Raw genomic sequence first — 19,693 nt, 5'->3', positions numbered from 1 at the left:
AATATTGTACTTCTCCCTCTGCATAAATGCCTTTGTAGATTTCCAAGTGTGTTTAGGGTCATTGTCTTGTTGGAATATCCAACTCCTGGGTAACTTCAACTTTGTGAATGCTTGAAAATTATCCTGAAGAATTTGTCGATATTGGGTTGAATTCATTCGTCCCTCGACTTTAACAAGGGCCCCAGTCCCTGAACTAGCCACACAGCCCAGTAGCATGATGGAACCTCCACCAAATTTGACAGTAGGTAGTAGGTGTTTTTCTTGGAATGCAGTGTTCTTCTTCTGCCATGCAAAGCACTTTTTGTTATGACCAAATAACTCAATTTTTGTCTCATCAGTCCAAAGCACTTTGTTCCAAAATGACTGGCTTTTCAATGAAGCTTTTGCATACAACAAGCAACTGTTTTTGGTGTGAGTGCAGAAAGGGCTTCTTTCTCATCACCCTGCCATACAGATATTTTTGTGCAAATTGTGCTGAATTGTAGAACGATGTACAGGTACATCATCTGCAGCAAGATGTTCTTGCAGGTCTTTGGAGGTGATCTTTGGGTTGTCTGTAACCATTCTCACAATGTTCTGCATATGCTGCTCCTGTTTTCTTGGCCTACCTTTACAGCAACTTTGCCTATGGCCTTCCATTTCCTGATTACATTCCTTGAAGTTGAAACTGAGAGCTATCTCAGAGATAGCTTTTTGTAGCCTTACCCTAAATCCCGATACTGAAAAATCTTTGTTTTCAGAAGTTTTGAGAGTTGCTTTGAGGATCCCATGCCGTCACTCTTCAGAGAAGAGTCAAAAAGAAGCATAATATGCAATTGGCCACCTTAAATACCTTTTTTTCATGATTGGACACACCTGTCTATGAAGTTCAAGGATTAACAAAATAATCCAACCAATTTGGTGTTGCCAGTAATCAGTATTGAGCAGTTACATGCATTCAAATTAGCAAAATTACAAGGGTACCCCACATTACAACTGAATACTGCTTCACAAAAAATCTTTGTTCAGAAGACACTGTACTATGATGTTGCTGGGAAATGAAAGACATACCACTGTTATCTTTTATGTTGAAAGTGGAGTAAATTATTATGCAGGCTGAGAGGGGATCCCAAAATTTTTCATATGACTGTATTTCAGGTTAGTTTATAAACATTGCATTGGGATTACTTTCTGCAAACCTTGTCATGCTTTCCCTAAGTGACTTAAAAATTCCCCTTTCATGGTTTCTGATGTGACCTCCACTATCTCACCACCAAAATCGAACAGAGGTTGTCCTTCCACACTGCCTTGTGCCTGGATATCATCCAGTAATTTCTGTGGGTGTTGTAAAAATACTACCAACACTGTAATGTTATCACTGGAACCACCTTCTTTGGCTACAGTCACCAGCCTCTCTGCAACATGTTGCCAATTTCCCCCACTCTCCTGTAGATAATCCAAAACCAACCCAGGGACCTCTGGTGGTGACACAGTGTCATAAAATCCATCACAAGCCAACACCAAAAAGTCCTCTTTTCCACTGAGTATGTGAGAAGTAACGTCTCCTTCGCCAGACACAAAAGGCTTCTGGTCAATGTCACCTGACAGAAGCACATGGAGAAAGAAAGATTAGAGAATACAAAATGATGTGGTTCTAAAGTATAGAGGCTGTACTGTTATATAATAAAGCATTGCCGCTACAGAAGAAATTAGTCAATAATTTAAAAAAAACAAACTCCCCCCAAAATGTCATAGAGCCCAGTAATGTAACATACCAGCAGAAAAAGCCAAAATGTTCACAAGGTATTGTTACATGGTTTATGGATACAGCTTTTTCTTTAGTATATTGTTTTTGTTGTCTAACTAATCAGGGCCTTGTGGCTTAATAGTAAGAAGAAAAGAGGAACATGCAAGAGATATGAAGTAAATATTACAACAGTCCACCAAGCTCACTCTGGCTCATTTACTGTAAGTGGAAATGATTTTTTCGCAATATTTATTACATCCGACAACTCACCAATAGCTCTGGATACAGCAAGTGTACCATTTACTCTCCAGCATCCCATAAAAGCCACACAGCCTCCAAGAGATTCAATTCTCTCACGTTCATCCTGTAAATGTACAAGAGCTGCATGATATAGCACGCATAGGAGGCAATAGGCTGGGTAAACTACAGAATACAAGCAAGAGAAGCCTGAGAAGGGAAAAATGTAAGCAAAACAGGGATAGAGAACTTGCAGCATTCCAGCTGTTGAGCTACAATAATTTCTCCTGGTAAAAATATGAAAAGCTGTAGTTCTGCAACAGCGGCAGTATTATTAACATGTATTTATATAGCACCAACATATTGCGTAGCACTGTAAAGTAAATGTGATTATACATCTAAAATCACATGAATTCCATATATAGAAAATAGGGAGTTACATCACAATCAATAGCGGTACAAAAGGTGAGGAAGGCCCTTTGCAGAAAGAGCTTACACTCTAAAGGGAAGGGAGTAATACACAAGGTGTGGGAAGGGGCAACATCGAATTAAGTGGGTGAGAAATGTGGTACTGTATGTGGTGTTGCGTTTGGTACTTAAGCAGAGTGAGGGTAGGCTTCTCGAAAGAAGTGCCCTTTCAGAGATTTCTTGAAAGCAGAAAGGTTGGGAGAAAGTCGGACAGACCATGGGAGAGAGTTCCAGAGGAGGGGTGCAGCCCTTGCAAAGTCTTGAATGCGAGCATGTGAGGAGGTAATGAGAGAAGAGTTGAGAAGCAGGTCAGTAGAGGAGCGTAGTAAGCGGTTGGGTGAGTATATAGAGATGAGTTCAGAGATGTAGGGTGGGGCAGAGTTATGAAGTGCTTTGAATGTCAGGGTCATTATTTTGAATTTGATTCTGAAAGGTAGCGGAAGCCAGTGCAGGGATTGATAGAATGGCGTGGCAGAGGAGGAGTGGTTGCTGAGGTGTATGAGCCTTGCAGCAGTGTTCATTATGGACTGGAGAGGTGACAGTCTCTGGAGGGGAAGGCCAATTAAAAGAGTTACAGTAGTCTAGACGTGATATGACGAGAGAGTGAATAAGAATTTTGGCAGCATCTTGGGTGATGAATGATCGTATTTTGGATATGTTTTGACATGATTGAATTAGTGACTGGATATGAGGAGTGAATGACAGGGCAGAATCTAGGCTAACCCCAAGGCACCGGGCCTGGGGAGAGGGGGTGATAGTGGAATTGTTAACTATGATGGATACTTCCGGGATGTTACTGGTGTTAGTTGGAGGAAAGAGAACCATTTCAGTTTTAGAGAGGTTTAATTTAAGGTAGCGTTGCGACATCAAGGTAGAGATAGCGGGCAGGCAGGAGGAGACGCGAGTTAGGAGTTCTGGGTTGAGATCAGGAGATGAGAGATAGATCTGAGTATCGCCAGCATAGAGGTGGTAGTGTAAACCATACGAGTTGATTAATTTGCCGAGGGAGGAAGTATAGAATGAGAATAGTAAGGGTCCCAGGACAGAGCCTTGAGGAACCCCAACAGAAAGAGGTAGGGGAGAAGATGCTACTCCTTTGTAGGAGACACTGAAGGAATAATTGGTGATGTAAGAAGTGAACCAGGACAGGGCTGTGTCACGAAGGCCAAGCGAATAGAGGGACTGGAGGAGGAGAGGGTGATCTACAGTGTCAAATGCAGCTGAGAGATCAAGCAGTATAAGTAGTGAGAAATGATTGTCGGCTTTAGCGGTTAAAAGGTCATTAGTTAGTTGGGTCAGGGCAGTTTCAGTAGAGTGTTGTGGCTTAAAACCAGATTGTAGGGGGTCCAGCAGGTTATTGTCAGAGAGAAATGAGGTTAGTTGGTTGTAGACTAGGCACTCAAGTAGTTTAGGGATGAAAGGTAGCAGAGAGATAGCAGTATGTAGTAGGGTTTATCTCTGGGCATCACTATACCCTGAAAATTCAGAAACAGGACACACAGAGAATGATCAGGGACCCTGTGTCTAGGTAGGTCAAGACACATCAGTACAGCAGAAACCCGATTGTATAGTATACCTTTCTCTCTGGTTTGTGGGGATCCATCAGTGTCATGTGACTACCCTGACGTACAAGGAGGACTTGAGAGTCTCCTAGCCAGGCCACATGTAAGCGATCTCCCTCCAGAAGGAAACACACACCTGTTGTGCCACTCCGCAACCGCTAAAAACAGGACGGGAGTAAATATAAATCACCAAAAAAAAAAAATCTATGGCCAGGGACTCCAGTCTTAAAACAAAATAAAAGAAACATGGCCATTGTCTTCAATAACTAATTTGTGTATGGTTCTATACAACTATTGTCAACTTGTTACTTAGAAACATGTGGGGCAAGACTGATACACTTCTGTCTGCTAATGTCCAAAATAAGGAACCTGTATTATTAAATTAAGCAAATGCTAAACAAATATAAATTAAGACATGTTGCCTGCTAGGTCAGAGCATCCTAACTCACGAAAATATTATAAATATTCTTTTTTTATTTAATTTTAAAGTGAAACTGTAACTCAATTTAAAGGTAGTGTAATATCAAAGCATAATGTAATAGGTTTTTCATTATTATTATTATTATTATTATTATTATTATGTATTAGGCTTATTTTAAAAAAAATTTAACCAGTGCATAATAAAAGGCCAAAGGGTTGCTAACGTAGGTGATACTTTTCACAAGTGCAGTTGCCAATAACAAATGACAATTAGTTTTGACCTGTTGGCTACAAGTTAGAAAATACAGCCAAGATCTAATTGGAGGCTGTCCAATGGACTGGGCAAATTTTGCACCTACATTAGTCAATTAAGCTCTGTTTAATTATTGATTTCCAAAGTACCATAGTTTAGTTTTTTCCCAATAAAACAACAGTTTATCTGCACTACCCCAAACCCCTTTTGCTCATTAGGCGCATGAGTGTGACGTAGTAGCGGTGTACATGTACCCCAAGCTTACTTCACATGCATGTGCAAAATGAGCTCTCTCGCCACTCACTTATTATGTGTATACGTGTGCTCTAAAATGGCAACCCACACCAGGTGCTCAATACCAGTGTCAGGCGGATAAACTCTGTCAAGGGGCATTTTTAGTGAAAGAAAATTTTTTTTTTTGTTTCCTCCAACTGATGTGAGGGCTCAATTGGCCCACACCTAAGGCACCTATTCCTAATTTTTAAGGGATGGGTGCCTTTTAAGGCAGGGGTGCTTCGCCAATGAGGCGAATTGAGGCTGTCGCCTCAGGCGACAGCACCCCACTAGGTACCAGGGGCAGCAAAAATGCTGCTCCTGGTACTTTAAGAGCGAATTTCCAGGGGGAGGTGGGGCAGCAGCAACTGCTGCTGCCTCAGGCAGCAGAGAGGCCAGGATCGCCCCAGTCTATGTGCTATAGTAAATTTTTCTTTTTAAATGGAACCATCGAATCCCAGATATACAGCTTATTATAATTATTATGTGAGATTATTACTGCTATAAAGATATCAAGAAGACAGTAATAAAGCATTCAACGGCTGCTTTATAAGCTTTAAGAATCAGAACAAGTCAAGTCAGCTACCATAATTACCCTTCCCAGAGCATTTCGAACAAATACCTCTCTTTTTGCTTTCTTCAGGAACATGGAATCTGTCCTTTGGAAAGACTCCCTGAGGGCTTGTGCTGGATCCTGCTCGAGTCTCTCATGACGTGCAACATTCACATGTAAGTAAGTGGATGCATAATTGGCAGCATCCACTCCCCCATGTCCATCAAACACAGCAAAGTATGATCTTGGAATACTGTCCTATAGAGAGAAATATGATAGTCATTCTGCAGTAAAGGATCTTCCATACATATGGTACACCAATATGATGGATGTTTTTTAAATAAAATATTAGTCAGTCAGCAGAAACACACATGGACATCTAACTACTTTAAGAGTATTTAGATCAGGTTCTTTTATTATCTATCAGGGTGTTTATTTATTTATTTATTTTTAATATACCCTTTGAGATTTGTAATCATTTATAATTACACCATTTTCATAATGGTTTTAAATAAAATGCATTACAAATGAGGTGATATTTGCATAGAAAATCCATTGCAGCCTCAACAGTGTGGCAGAGGAGATCAGTGCTGGGGAATGGAGTAGGGAATTATTCTATACATTATCAAAAGGGTGCAGAATTACTAATACGTTCATCTGGCTAGAGCAGTTTTTTTATGCAAATGAATTACTGCAATACAAATAATGCAGCTGCCAAGGATCAATACTTATGAGCTCAAAGAATACCTTTATGCCAAAGAGTGTGTTGAAATCTTGCAGAATGACATGTCGATCCTCCATTTTCCTGCGGGTGTTTCGGATGGCATGGACAGAAACACAGATCTCCCGTGGAAACGGTGGCAAGGGGGGCAGCTGCTCCAGCCACTGGAGGACAACCTCTTGCAGACATTGAAGGCAGTAATGAAACAAGGACTCTGAGCACAGGACTGACAGTGAGACATTTAAAGTGCGTTAGCAAAGTAAAATCCAAATGTAATAAACATACCATACAGCTCAATTTTCACAGATACACAATTGTTTCAATTCAAACATGCAAAGATGAAGAGGGTGCACATAAACATTAAAGGGATCTAAAGGGCTGCTATACAATATTAACAATAAGCAGGTTGCATTGATTGAGTCATGATCCAATGACTGCTATTGGTCTCTACATTTCCCTGTTTACCCACTAATTGGTGGGCCCAGGCCATGATGATCAGGTATCTTTTAGGGTTTTTAAAGCATCTTCAATTAAAAGGGTGAACTGGACACTGCGTTTCTTGGTTTCCAGTTAAACACAGATTATTTAAAAACATATGCTATATTAACCCTTTAACTACATGTGTGGCAGGCCATTAACAGAATCATATTAAACCTGGGATTACTGAATCTATGTTGCTTGGCACAATGTAACATTAGCCAGAGACATTGGCTGCAATTCTTTGGCAGTTAAAAGGTTAATCTGGCGAACCCTTATTCCATATCACTGGTTTCAATACGATCCCTTTAAAACAGGAGTGCCCATACTTTACTAATGCGGGGTCTACTTTTAGTGATATTGTTCCATTATAATCTACATCCATAATATCACTGTTAGCATTTTGTTCCATGGAAAATATGACTTATTTATACTGATTTATAAGAGAATTTTTATTACTATATTCAAAAAACAGCTATCTCTGTAACGATAATAGAATAAATATCTGAATGAAAAGAATTAAACAGAAGGGTAATTTAGTCAAGCAGTTTGTTGACAGTGTCTTGAGATCTACTGATCACTAGCTATAGGTCTACCAGTAGATCCCAATCTACCTTTTGGATACCCCTGCTTTAAAACTCCTACAGCGTCCTTTTATTTGGGACATTATATTAATATATATTAACATTAATAAAATGTTTGAATTAATCTTCATTATTTTTTTTTTTGTTATATAGTTTTTGAATTATGTGCCTCTTTCTTCTGATTCATTCCAGCTTTCAAATGGGGGTCACTGACCCCATCTAAAAAACAGAGGCTCTGTAAGGCTACACATTTATTGTTATTCCTACTTTTTATTACTCCACTTTCTATTCAGGCCTCTTCTATTCATATTCCAGTCTCTTATTCAAATGAATACACGGTTGCTAGGGTAATTTGGACCCTAAAAACCAGACTGCTGAAATTGCAAACAAGAAAGCTGCTGAATAAAAAGCTAAATAACTCAAAAAACACAAATAATAAATAAACAATTGCAAATTGTCTCAAAAGATTACTCTCTACATCATACTAAAGTTCATTTAAATGTGAACAACCCCTTTAAACAGACATACTTAAGACTCTTTTAAAATGCTGGAATGTATAAACTTCTTGTGCTTTCCCAGATAAACTTTTGATCTGGAAAGCTTACAATAAAATTCACACACCTGAATTTTCTGAATTTAAATGCTTACTGAAAATTTCATTGTGGTAGGAAGAATCCTGTTAGCCAAAGACCAGGATTAAGATGTGAACTGTCCAGATTTCTTAGGGGTCATTTATGACCAAACAAACCCCCCAGATTATTGACTATCTGCTCTCTGTTTTGGAGCACAGTACAGTAATGCCTACACACGGATACCTAACTATATCCTGGCAAAGTATTAGGCTAGAGGTGGTGCCATCCTCATCATGCAACAGCTAAGTGGTGTCACCAGACCACAATCAAACAGTTTATATTAGGAGGTTAAATAGGAATATTCAACTACATAATTATAAAAAAAAAAGTCAATTCACCTTAACCTACATGTATATATTGTTCATATAACTGTTTATTACAGGATATAGGATTATTTGGATAGTGGAATATTTTATATTTACAGGCCACCGAATTACACTTTCCAGTAGCTGGTGTTTTGCTTTCATACACAAGAGGGTGCTAGAGTTGCACACACAATTGGCTCAATTCTTATTGAGCAACTTGGGGAGACTCCCTAAACCAGGCTGCACAAATAAACCAGCGCAGATAAGAAATCAGGAAATATTATAAGCAGTGAATATAATGCCTGTTAACTAAGACATGCTAAAGTTTAAAATGTTCACACAGTTAGGCCCATAAATCTTTGGACAGAGGCAACTTTTTACCAATTTTGGTTCTGTACATTACCACAATTAATTTTAAACAACTCAGATGCCGTTGAACTGCAGACTTTGAGCTTTAATTCAGTGGGTTAAACAAAAAGATTGCATAAAAATGTGAGGAACTAAAGCCTTTTTTTTTAACATAGTTACATCGGGTTGAAAAAAGACAAAGTCCATTAAGTTCAACCCCTCCAAATGAAAATCCAGCATCCATATACACACCCCTCCATACTTTCACATAAATTATATATGCCCATATGTATACTAACTATAGAGTTTAGTATCACAATAGCCTTCATTTCAGGGGCTAAAAAGCAAATTGCAGAATGTACAATTCACTTCCCAGAAGGCATGTCCCTGTTCTACATTAAACTATGCCCACATGTTTCTTTCAGTATGGAACTACAGTTTTATGATACTCACGCTCCACATTCTCTTCTGTTGATTCTTGTGTCTCATTCTTTGCAAATGAAGACAGGTCTCCTTGCAGTGTTTGATGGACAACAGTCTGGGTCAGGAAGGCAGCAATATGTAACGGTGTAACACTGTCAACAGATGCATTCAATATTTAGAATACATTTAGCTTTAACGGTTGTGCAATGTCTGAGGCTTGATAAAGGGCAGGTGCCCAAAACGTTGCCTGGTCTTTGGCACAAATTATATTTTATATTCTAACTTTTTAAGCCATTCAGATATTATTGGCATGTGCAGGTGTGGGATCAGTTATCCGGAAACCCGTTATCTAGAAAGTTCCGAATAATGGAAAGGCTGTCTCCCATAGTGTCCATTATAATCAAAATCTTTAAAAATGATTTCCTTTTTCTCTGTAATAATAAAACAGTGCCTTGTACGCGAACCAAACCAAGATATAAATAATCCTTATTAGAAGCAGAACCTGCCTATTGGGCTTATTTCATGTTTACATGATTTCCTAGTAGACTTAAGGTATGAAGATCCAAATTACAGAAAGATCCGTTATCCAGAAAACCCCAGGTCCTGAGCATTCTGTACAACAGGTCCCATACCTATATCTATAAAGCTTAAGCATATTCTGTAGTGTGGTATAATATATGGGTAAATACAATGAACATACAGATTTATGTCAATGGGGCCAGTGGGCCTGATTGAATAGTTTGGCCCACAGGTCAACAATCCGATCATAATAGGGGGCAGCTGAGACCAATTGGGTCAGGGCTGCATCAACAGAAAAACACATTCCTTGCCCAACAAAAAATGAATCGGGATAGATATTGGGCAGACATTATATGCCATTCACACATGTGGTCAAATCAGACTAACTATTACTCCCTACCTGACAATTTCAAAAATTCTATTAATAAATATAAATATATATATATATATATATATATATATATATATATATATATATATATATATATATATATACACATAAATACATATATACACATAAATACATACATGCGGGGGTGCAATGAGGCTGTGACCACAAAATACATATAGACAAATACAAGATTCCTCTGCACTCAACCCATTATCAATATATTTAAGACAGAGACATTTTGTGCATACTGCTACTGAAAAATGCCTTACCCTTTAAACAAAACAGGGATTGTTTGTCCATATATTGCAATATATTTAAGCTGGCCAAATACGTCAAAGTCATCCCATATCTGGCCAGTCCTATGCTCAATTTTCATCTGATTCATTAAGAATTCTATTGCTTCATTATACATTTTACAAAGGGACTAAATTTTACCTGCAACTTACTTGCTGCTTTCAAAGTAAAACTCCCAAACTTAGCTGCCCTTTTATTAGACACCAGTGGGATCACCTGACTATAGCTGGGAAGGGTGGGAGCTACAACATGGAGCTGGTCACTGCTACTGTATAAACTATAACAAACAAGGGAAAGTTGTGCTCACCACTATTATTTAAAAACATTAGGCGGGGGTGTATAATGAAGCAATAGAATTCTTATAGTTATACAGGAGCAGTGGCCAGCTCCATGTTGTAGCTCCCACCCTTCCCAGCTATAGTCAGGTGATCCCACTGGTGTCTAATAAAAGGACAGCCAAGTTTGGGAGTTTTACTTTGAAAGCAGCTAGTAAGTTGCAGGTAAAACTTAGTCCCTTTGTAAAATGAAGCAATAGAATTCTTAATGAATCAGATAAAATTGAGCATAGAACTGGCAAGATATGGGATGACTTTGACGTAGTTGGCCAGCTTAAATATATTGCAATATATGGACAAACAATCCCTGTTTAAAGGGTAAGGCATTTTCAGTAGCAGTATGCACAAAATGTCTCTGTCTTAAATATTTTGATAATGGGTTGAGTGCAGAGGACTCGTGTGTGTGTGTGTGTGTGTGTGTATATAGTCTAATCAGAATGAAACAATATCATTGAAGAGGGGAAGTCATTTAGGAAACAGCAAAAGGCAGGAAGTCTGTTTATGCAGCTTTAGTTCTTTTACACAGGAAGCCTGTATCTAACTACTGGTGGGAGTGAATGTGGGTGCAAAAGAGCAGAGACACAGAGTTCAGAAATATCACATTTGTTATGTTTGTTAGTTTCTTGAGAACAATGGGACATGTAGTTGGCCGCAGCAAACTGTTACTGTAAGCAAAAGTTGAATTCTGAAAACTAATGATTCACAAATACAAATAGGGAGAGGTTACTGTGCACACAGAGTCTTTACATTTCTGTTTACAATATTTGCATTTATGATTATTATTTGTTACACTGGTGGTAACTCATCATCCCCTGTCACATTCACTTACAGGTCAATTTTATCAGAAGTCAATAATTCTGTTTATTTATAAAAGGAGGGATGAGAATGAATTCTCAGAATTTAATAAATCAGTGTCCTCCAGTGGCAAACCTCCATCAAAAAATCATGTTCCAGCTGTGTAAATCATACAAAACATTAGGTTATTAACATCCATTTAACATGACTTTTTTAAATTGATATTTGTATAAATGATGCCACACTGAGCCTCTGCCACTCTCCACTCCCTGGTAAAGAGATACAAGGTCTGTTGCAGCTGCCCAAAGCAGCAAAGCTCTGCTACAAGGGAGTATTTTATGGTTGGAATGCCAAGCATGAAGATTACAAGAGGGATAGGCAGGCTGCAGCAATGCAAGGCAGGTCTCTTCAGGTAGCTGCCCCTTCTACCTTTTTTGTGTGTCAGGATCTCACTGAATTATTGTTTCTTCTGATTTGACTACCACTTTTTAATAATGGAATAGTCGATCAAGCAAAACTTTATTTTTCTTCCACAGGTAAAATGTTGCTATCATTGTGAATCAGTAAACAAATTTTAATTTTATGAGCAGAAAGTATCTATAAACATGTTTGGTGTACAATGAAAAGGAAAGCTCAAAAATATGATCAAACGACTGAGCCCCACCTTTAAAGCCCAACTCAATACTAGCATACAAGGGCAGGGGACATGCAGAGCAAACGACGCATGACGGGGCACACCAGCAGAATTTGCACATCAAGGGTTTATTTATTAAACTCCGAATGCCAAAAACCTGAAAAATGTCTTTGTTTGTTTTTTTAACAATAAAATCCGAATTTCTAGTGGAGAAAAATAAAACTTGAATTTTTTGGGATTTATTATACCCCAAGGATGGAAAAATTCAGAATGCAGAAATTCCGGCATCTCAGACCTGTCAAGGTTGCATATAAGTCAATGGGAGAAGTCCTGATGATATCTTGATCTGCACTGGGTTTCGTGCAATAATCTGAAGATTTAGTTGTTTTCGGGCAAAATTCAGAAGAAGATTTCCAGGCGCAAAATAAGAAAAATGTGTACGATTCATTTTTTCCCACACAGGAAATTTTCTGCAAAATGCATTGATAAATAAGGGGAAAAAATTATTATTGATAAATTGGCCTCAAATGTTCATTTTAAAATTGCACCTTATTCAGTTTTTGTAGCTGGTTTATTCGTCTCCACTGCCACTTTTGCTCTGTTTTGGCCTTAAATTGATGCAATCCATGAACTTTTGAACATGTTGATATAAATATTTAAGTAGTACTCAGCCGGTTCTAAGAGTATAAATCCCTTTTCTTGTATATAACTTTTGGTTTGATACATCCATTAATTTTATTTCAGTAGAATTTAATAAAATAAAATTGCTATTATCTGGTCAGCCACGTCATTGGATGCCCTGCCAATAAGACAAGCCTAGACTGCACCTTGCAATAGGAACCGTGCAATAGGACGTTCTTTCAATCAAACGGCTCTCCTATATAGCCCAAGTAAGCAGCTAGAGGATGTGGATTTGCTTAATAACTCTAGTAAGGCTTTTGGGGATAATTTGCTTAAAGCAGCACAAAAGGTAACTTTGAAAGTCACTTGTGTTTTAGGAGGTATATAATGCAACTATATTTCATGAGTGCTTCTACCAACAAAACCAACTTGCATATCTTTCAATCATGCATGTTAGTAAATGCAGAAGAACAGAGCATGTTAAAGGGGTTGTTCACCTTTGAGTTAACTTTTAGTATGATGTAGAGAGTGATATTCTGAGACAATATGCAACTTCATTTTTTTTTTAGTATTTGTATTTTTTTTTTTAAAGTTATTTAGCTTTTTAATTAAACCGCTCTCCAGTTTGCGGTTTAAGCAATCTGATTGATAGGGTCACAATTAACATAGCAACCATGCACTGATTTGAATAAGAGAATATGAATATGAATAGGAGGTGACCGGACTGGAAAAAGGAGTAAAATAAGTAGTAGTAACAAAACATTTGTCGCTTTACAGATCATTTGTTTTTTTTAAATCAGGTCAGTGATCCCCATTTGAAAGATAAAAAATGAATCAGAAGAAAAAGGCAAATAGTTCAAAAACTATAAAAAAAAAAAGAAGACCAATTGAAAAGTTACTTAGTACTATCCATTTTTTTTTTAACATACTAAAAGGTAACTGAAAGGTGAACCACCCCTTTAAGAATACATGCCTTATTGCCGACACAACAGCATAGTGTAAGCATATGGCTGCCTTGCACACACCCCAGTGCAGCACTCTTCACCTTGTGAGGCAGCTTTAGGACATCACACTTGTCCTGTCTCTGTTGCCTGGCAGCTCAGTGATCCAGGAGTAGATTCTGAACTGTTACAATGTGCTACATTTAATTAATACAATTAGTTGATACATTACTCAGCAGTATCTAAGGGAATATTAGCAACTATTGTATCAATTCTAACAGCTGCATTTAATGAAACCCTCTTGTCCCTATTTCTGGCGCACACACGCACACCTACACACACGCGCACGAAGGTTACTCCCTGCAAACACAAGGACCACCCGAAAACTCCATCTCCATGCAGAGAGAGAGAGGACCCTGGCTGAAGTTGCTAGACACCACTATATTCTATGGTTCCCTGCAGCTATCCAATATTTTGGTCCAGTATATCAGTGCTGTCCAACTTCTGTGGTACCGAGGGGACGAATATTTTCTTGCCTACACGGTGGAGGGCCGATAATGGAAGTCAGTGTTGACCACTCCCCTTTTTAAACCACACCCACTGTAAACAATGCAGAGGGGGGATTACATGTGGGAAGAATACAGGGCATTACAGTCTGAATTTGAGGTTTAAACAATGCAGGGGCCAGTAAATCTCTGTAGTGATACCTTTTAAAGATTACACATGGTAAGCAGACACAGCAGGCAGACATTCATGTGGAGGGCCACACAAGGGGGGATGCGGGCTGCATCTGGCACACGGGCTGCCAGTTGGACAGCCCTGCAGTATATTATAAAATGTAATAGTCTGACATCACTACCTGATCAATCACTGTGTTGGTTGAAATTAGATTTCTACATGGCAAATAATTTACTAATAGGATAATAGAAACCAACAGACCTAACAGTCATGGCATGCATGCTGCTGATTCTGTGTAATTGAAGCATTAATTGAGGCTTATACAAAATATTAGCAGTGTTCAAAATAATAATAGCTTTTTGTAAATAAAAGCAGTGTGGTGTACAATTAGTGAGGTCATTCATTCTGTGAAAAAAACAGGAAGGAAGGCAGCAAATGTTGTGCATGCTGTTTATAGTGCATTTCTGTCTGAAAATCTGAGTAAAATGGGTCATTCCAGACATTGTTCAGAAGAACAGAGTACTTTGATTAAAAATTGATTGGAGAGGGGAAAACATATCAAGACATGTAAAAAATGATAGGCTGCTCAGTTAAATGATTAAAAATGGCAACCAAAACCTAAAAGAAAGCGGAAAACTACCATTCGAATGTATAGAATAGCCAAAATGGCAAAGACTCAGCCAATGATCAGCTCCAGGAAGATCTAAGAAGGTCTAAAGTTACCTGTGATACTGTTACAATTAGAAGACGTCTATATGAAGCCAAGCTATCGGCAAGAAGCCCGCACAAAGTCCCATTGATGAAAAAAGACTTGCTGAAGAGGTAACAATTTGCCAAAGAACACACTGACTGGCCTAAAGAGAAATGGCGCAAAATTTTGTGGACTGATCAAAACAAGATTGTTCTTTTTGGGTCTAGGGACTGTAGACAGTTTGTCAGATGAACCCCAAACACTGAATTCAAGCCACAGTACAATGTGAAGACAATGAAGCATGGTGGCACAAGCATCATGATATGGGGATGTTTCTCATACTATGATTTTGGGCCTATTTATCTCATAACAGGAATCATGGATCAGTTTCAATACATCAAAATACTTGAAGAGGTCATGTTGCCTTATGCTGAAGAGGAAATGCCCTAGAAATGGGTGTTTTAACAAGACAACGACCCAAACACACCAGTAAATGAGCAACATCTTGGTTCAGACCAATAAGATTGAAGTTACGGAGTGGCCAGCCCAATCCCAGGACCTAAATACAATAGAAAACTTGTGGGGTGACATCAAAAATGCTGTTTTTGAGGCAAAACCAAGAAATGCAGAAGAATTGTGGAATGTAACAGGTGCCATAAGTTGGCAGTTCTCAGAAACACTGCTTATACAACTAAATATCAGTTCAGTGATTCAAAGGAAAGCAAAATCTTGAAACATTTTCAGTTTATACAGTGAATGTTTGAGGTTTTTTTTAACAGCCTAATATTCCCACTTCTTTACTTTCTGTAAAGGAATAACAGAAATGTGATCATTTTCTTCATGTTTTGATTTTGAATACAATGTGCAGTGTTCCCAATACATTTGCGTGTATGGAAATAAAAGTTTTTATAAGGATTTTGAGCTTTATTCACTTTTTTAAACACATTGCTTTTATTTTTAACACAACTGTATTTAAAGGAGAACTAAAAACCCCCAATAAGAAAAGCCTCTACCTACTACTCTAGATACTCACCCCGCATAGTTTGTTACCCCCAAAGTGCCCCTAATACTTTGCTCATGTATCGGAGCAGAGTAAGCTCAGCTGAGCACATGGGCGACACCTTCAGGATCTTCGTCTTCTTCTGTAAGTGAGAGCTGTATTGGTGCATGTGCAGTTTGAGCAGTCTGTCCGTTCGTAGCAACTGCGCAAAAGTGCTGAAAATTGCTGAAGGGAAGGAAGAGGACCCTAAGAAGCCTGGAGATCCTGAAGATGAGCTCTGCTGCTCTTATTTAGAACAGATGCATGAGCAAAGTGTTAGGGGCACTTTCAGGGGTAACAAACTATGTGGGGGAAGCAGGGAGGGGGGGGACTATCTAGGACAGGAGTGCCCATGTGAGGTCTACTTTTAGTGATGGTGTCCGATTATGATCTACATGCATAAAAGCATTGTTAGCATTCTGTTCCATGGAAAATATTGCTTAAATATTATATTAATTTAAGGAAAAATGATATTGCTATATTTAACAGACTATTTCTTATGTAACCGTAACATAATAAATATCTGAATGAAAAGCATGAAACAGGAAGGTGATTTAGACAAGCTGATTGTTGACAGTGTCTTAAGATCTACTGATCACCAGCTAAAGGTCTACTGGTAGATCTTGACTTACCTTTTGGGCACCCCTGATCTGGGGTAATTGTTAGAGGCTTTTCTTATTGGGGGGGTTTATTTCTCCTTTATTAAGTAAATATTTGCCAGCACAGACCTACACTTGTATGAGTGAATGCACTGCAAGGAGGGGAACATTATAATTACATTATACCAGAACCAGGGGCGTAACTATAGAGGAAGCAGACCCTGCGGCTGCAGGGGGGCCCAGGAGGTATACGGGACCTAATTCATATAGAATTTCAATAAATATTGGTAAAATAGGTCAACCTCTAGGCTTTTGGGGCCTGAAAAATAATTTTCTGTGGCGCCTAGTAGTAATATCTAGTTACGCCACTGACTAGAACGGTACAAGACCAGCTTCTCCTCGACTGGAAGGCGGCCACTCCATACAGTATGTTCTAACTCCCTTGACAAACTAAATAGTAGGTCTCCAGCTTTTGTCTAGCATCAACTCCCTGGACCCTCCAACAAAAGCTGAGAGTAGTTCATTAAAAGCTGTAGGGGAGTTTGGAAGGGTCTGCATGCATTATAAAAAAAATATCCACAAATCCATGCTCTTATATACAGACAGCAGTGGAGTGAACAGCCACACTGCACCCCTAGAATTGAGAGTGTGAGGGGTTTATGGACACTTACATACATTATAAGTGACTAAGTGAGAAAGCATGGGGGAAAGCTGAGTTGGCAGCATTGGGAGTAGAATGTGAGGGGTCGGACACAACATACAATCTGACAACAATATCCCACATAAGCAACACTCACTAGAAAGCCATCCCCTGGTCCAACTCAAGCACTGACTGTCTGCCCCACACACAGGGCTGTAACTACAGTAGCACATGTGGGAACAGGCTGTTCGTAGTCCTGTCAGTGTGTCAGCATGGGGCGTGCTCACCTGTTTCTTAAGAACTTCAGCAACACCTCGGTGAGCTCCCCTTCAGCCTCCGCTTGGCTCACATAGCGGCTTTGAGGTCGCAGCTGTTCGCCTCGCGCGGGGAGGTCACGCTGGAGAGCAAGCAAGCATTCCCGAAGGGCCCCGTCCTTATGCTCCATGCTCTGGCTGAGAGGGAGCAACACTCTCTATGGAAAACACTACAATTCACTAGCTTTGAGGAAGTCGCGACGTCACACCCACGTGATCAAACAGTGGGCGGGAAGGAATGATGTCACAAACTTGGGCTGTTTAGTTCTGGGGAGCTGCTGTTGAATGTTGAAAAATGGGAATGTTTGTGCAGTGTCGGACTGGGATACCAGGGGCCCACCAATAAATCTTAGACAAAGGGCCCTCGTAGTACTATTATTCTTCCTCTCCTAATCTTTTTACATACTATAATCAGTTATTCCATCTATTTAGCCACTTTGTTCTCATAGAAATAGGGAATGACCATGAAATAGGCCAAATGTTTAGCAGCATGAGGGCCCACTGACGCCTGGGCCCACTGGGTATCCCTGTGGGCCAGTCCGACACTGTGTTTGAATGTAGAATTGTGGCTGCAGTGAGTTTCAGTTCATTTGTTTATGGCTGCGGAGGGGATGCAGTGTGATGTGTACAGACTCACAATCAGCCGAAGCTGTAATGTTACTCAGGGCCGTTTAAGAACTTGGCTGGTCCCGGGCAAGTCCTGGGCAAGACCCAACTGCTGCCCCTCACTCTCACAAGCAGGACATCACCTTAACTATCTTCCCTAAAATTTTACTTACAGTGGTGCTTGAAAGTTTGTGAACCCTTGTTCTATATTTTTATGTGAATGTGAACTTAAACAGGCAGCAATCAGCAAGTAGACAGCACCACACATGAAGTATTTTCTTTAAAAGGCCTTTATCTATTTGGACAGATATATAGCAGCGATGTTTCAGGCTCACGTCAGCCTTTCCTCAAGCTACTAAATGCCAATTAGTGAACACATTTTATATCTTTCATCACAGCGCCATCTAACGGCTAATTCATTTACAAAAAAAAACCACAGCTGAATTTCCTTTAGCTAATAAAAGTGCACAATGTTGCAAAATCAATATGTGATATTATATATACTATGTAATGGGTTCATCCTGTTAAATCACTGGAACTTGTTCTTAAACACATCAGGCCAAATATCAAGAATCTGAAAAAGATATAAAAAAATATTTAAATAATTAAAATGATGTACTTTAAAAATTGATTACTGAAAGATTTTGTGTAACTCATACTCCCTATTAAGACCTAACAGTGTAAGTGTACCTAACGTTCTTATCCACATGGTTTCCCTTTTAAGTAGTTCCTTTGTCCTATCTCCCCGTCTATGTATTTTAGGGACCCCATCTACCACTTGATATTTTAGTTGGTGGACTCCATGTCCTTTCTCAATAAAATGACAGGCCACAGCTTGTTCTGTCTTTTTAGTTTTAATGGCTGACTTATGCTCATGTATACGGGAGGTCTGTCCCATGTACTGTAGGCCACACGGGCACTTTATCACATAAACAACAAATGTGGAGGAACAAGTAAAATAACCTTTGATTTTTATCGGGGTGCCTTTGTGTGAGTGATAAATCACTTCCCCTCGCTGGCAATTTGAACAGCAATTGCATGTTAGACAGGGGAAAGTACAATTTTTCACTGGTCTCAACAACTGCTGTGTTTCTTGCTACCCCTAGGTCTGATCTAAGCAAACAAGAGCTCACAGTCTTATTATTTTTGAATGCCCTCATTGGCGGTGATTGAAATTCCTGAATATCAGGTATGCCATCTCTAAGGAGCCCCCAATGTTTGTGGACAATCTTTGTAATGCGTGAACTCAAATAGTTATATTTAGAGACAAATTTTATACATCCACCCTCATTTTTACGTTTGCTTAAATGCTTTTGGCCCCTGTCTGGAGTCTCCACTAGGGAAAGCTGTTCCCTAAGTTAAGGGGTACCCTCTCTCCTGGAATTTGATAGTCAGCTCATCCATTATATCCTTACGGATACCCTGGTCAGATACAATGCGCTTGACCCGTGTAAACTGAGACTTAGGTAAAGACTTCTTGATATGTGGAGGGTGAAATGATTTAAAATGTAACATAGTATTTTTATCAGTGGGTTTCAAATATAGATCTGACCAGAGTACACCCTCTCTCAAAGTAATTAAGGTATACAAAAATGAAATGCTCTCTAAATTAAC

General features: G+C 39.1%; 1 protein-coding gene across 2 annotated transcripts; it reads right to left on the bottom strand.

Annotated features, from left to right (window-relative positions):
• Positions 1–912: 912 nt before the first annotated feature.
• ppm1f.S (protein phosphatase, Mg2+/Mn2+ dependent 1F S homeolog) lies at positions 913–17,796 on the bottom strand. Of its 2 annotated transcripts, XM_018244115.2 has the most exons (7): positions 17,447–17,796; positions 9,013–9,134; positions 6,240–6,439; positions 5,562–5,750; positions 4,008–4,151; positions 1,997–2,090; positions 913–1,580 (listed from the first exon to the last, which is right to left on the bottom strand). In XM_018244115.2, the coding sequence occupies exons 1-7, from the start codon at positions 17,602–17,604 to the stop codon at positions 1,183–1,185; spliced, it is 1,305 nt and encodes a 434-aa protein (XP_018099604.1). In that variant the 5' UTR covers positions 17,605–17,796; the 3' UTR covers positions 913–1,182. The 2 variants fall into 2 exon arrangements, with proteins under 2 accessions (XP_018099604.1, XP_041436238.1); XM_041580304.1 differs by lacking the exon at positions 4,008–4,151 and having other exon boundaries at positions 17,447–17,792.
• Between the last annotated feature and the right edge of the window lie 1,897 nt (positions 17,797–19,693).

This window comes from Xenopus laevis, chromosome 1S (assembly GCF_017654675.1).
Source record: "Xenopus laevis strain J_2021 chromosome 1S, Xenopus_laevis_v10.1, whole genome shotgun sequence".
NCBI classification, from domain to species: domain Eukaryota; kingdom Metazoa; phylum Chordata; class Amphibia; order Anura; family Pipidae; genus Xenopus; species Xenopus laevis.
The sequence above is the reverse complement of the archived record's forward strand: the minus strand, read 5'-3'. Positions and strand labels throughout refer to the sequence as shown.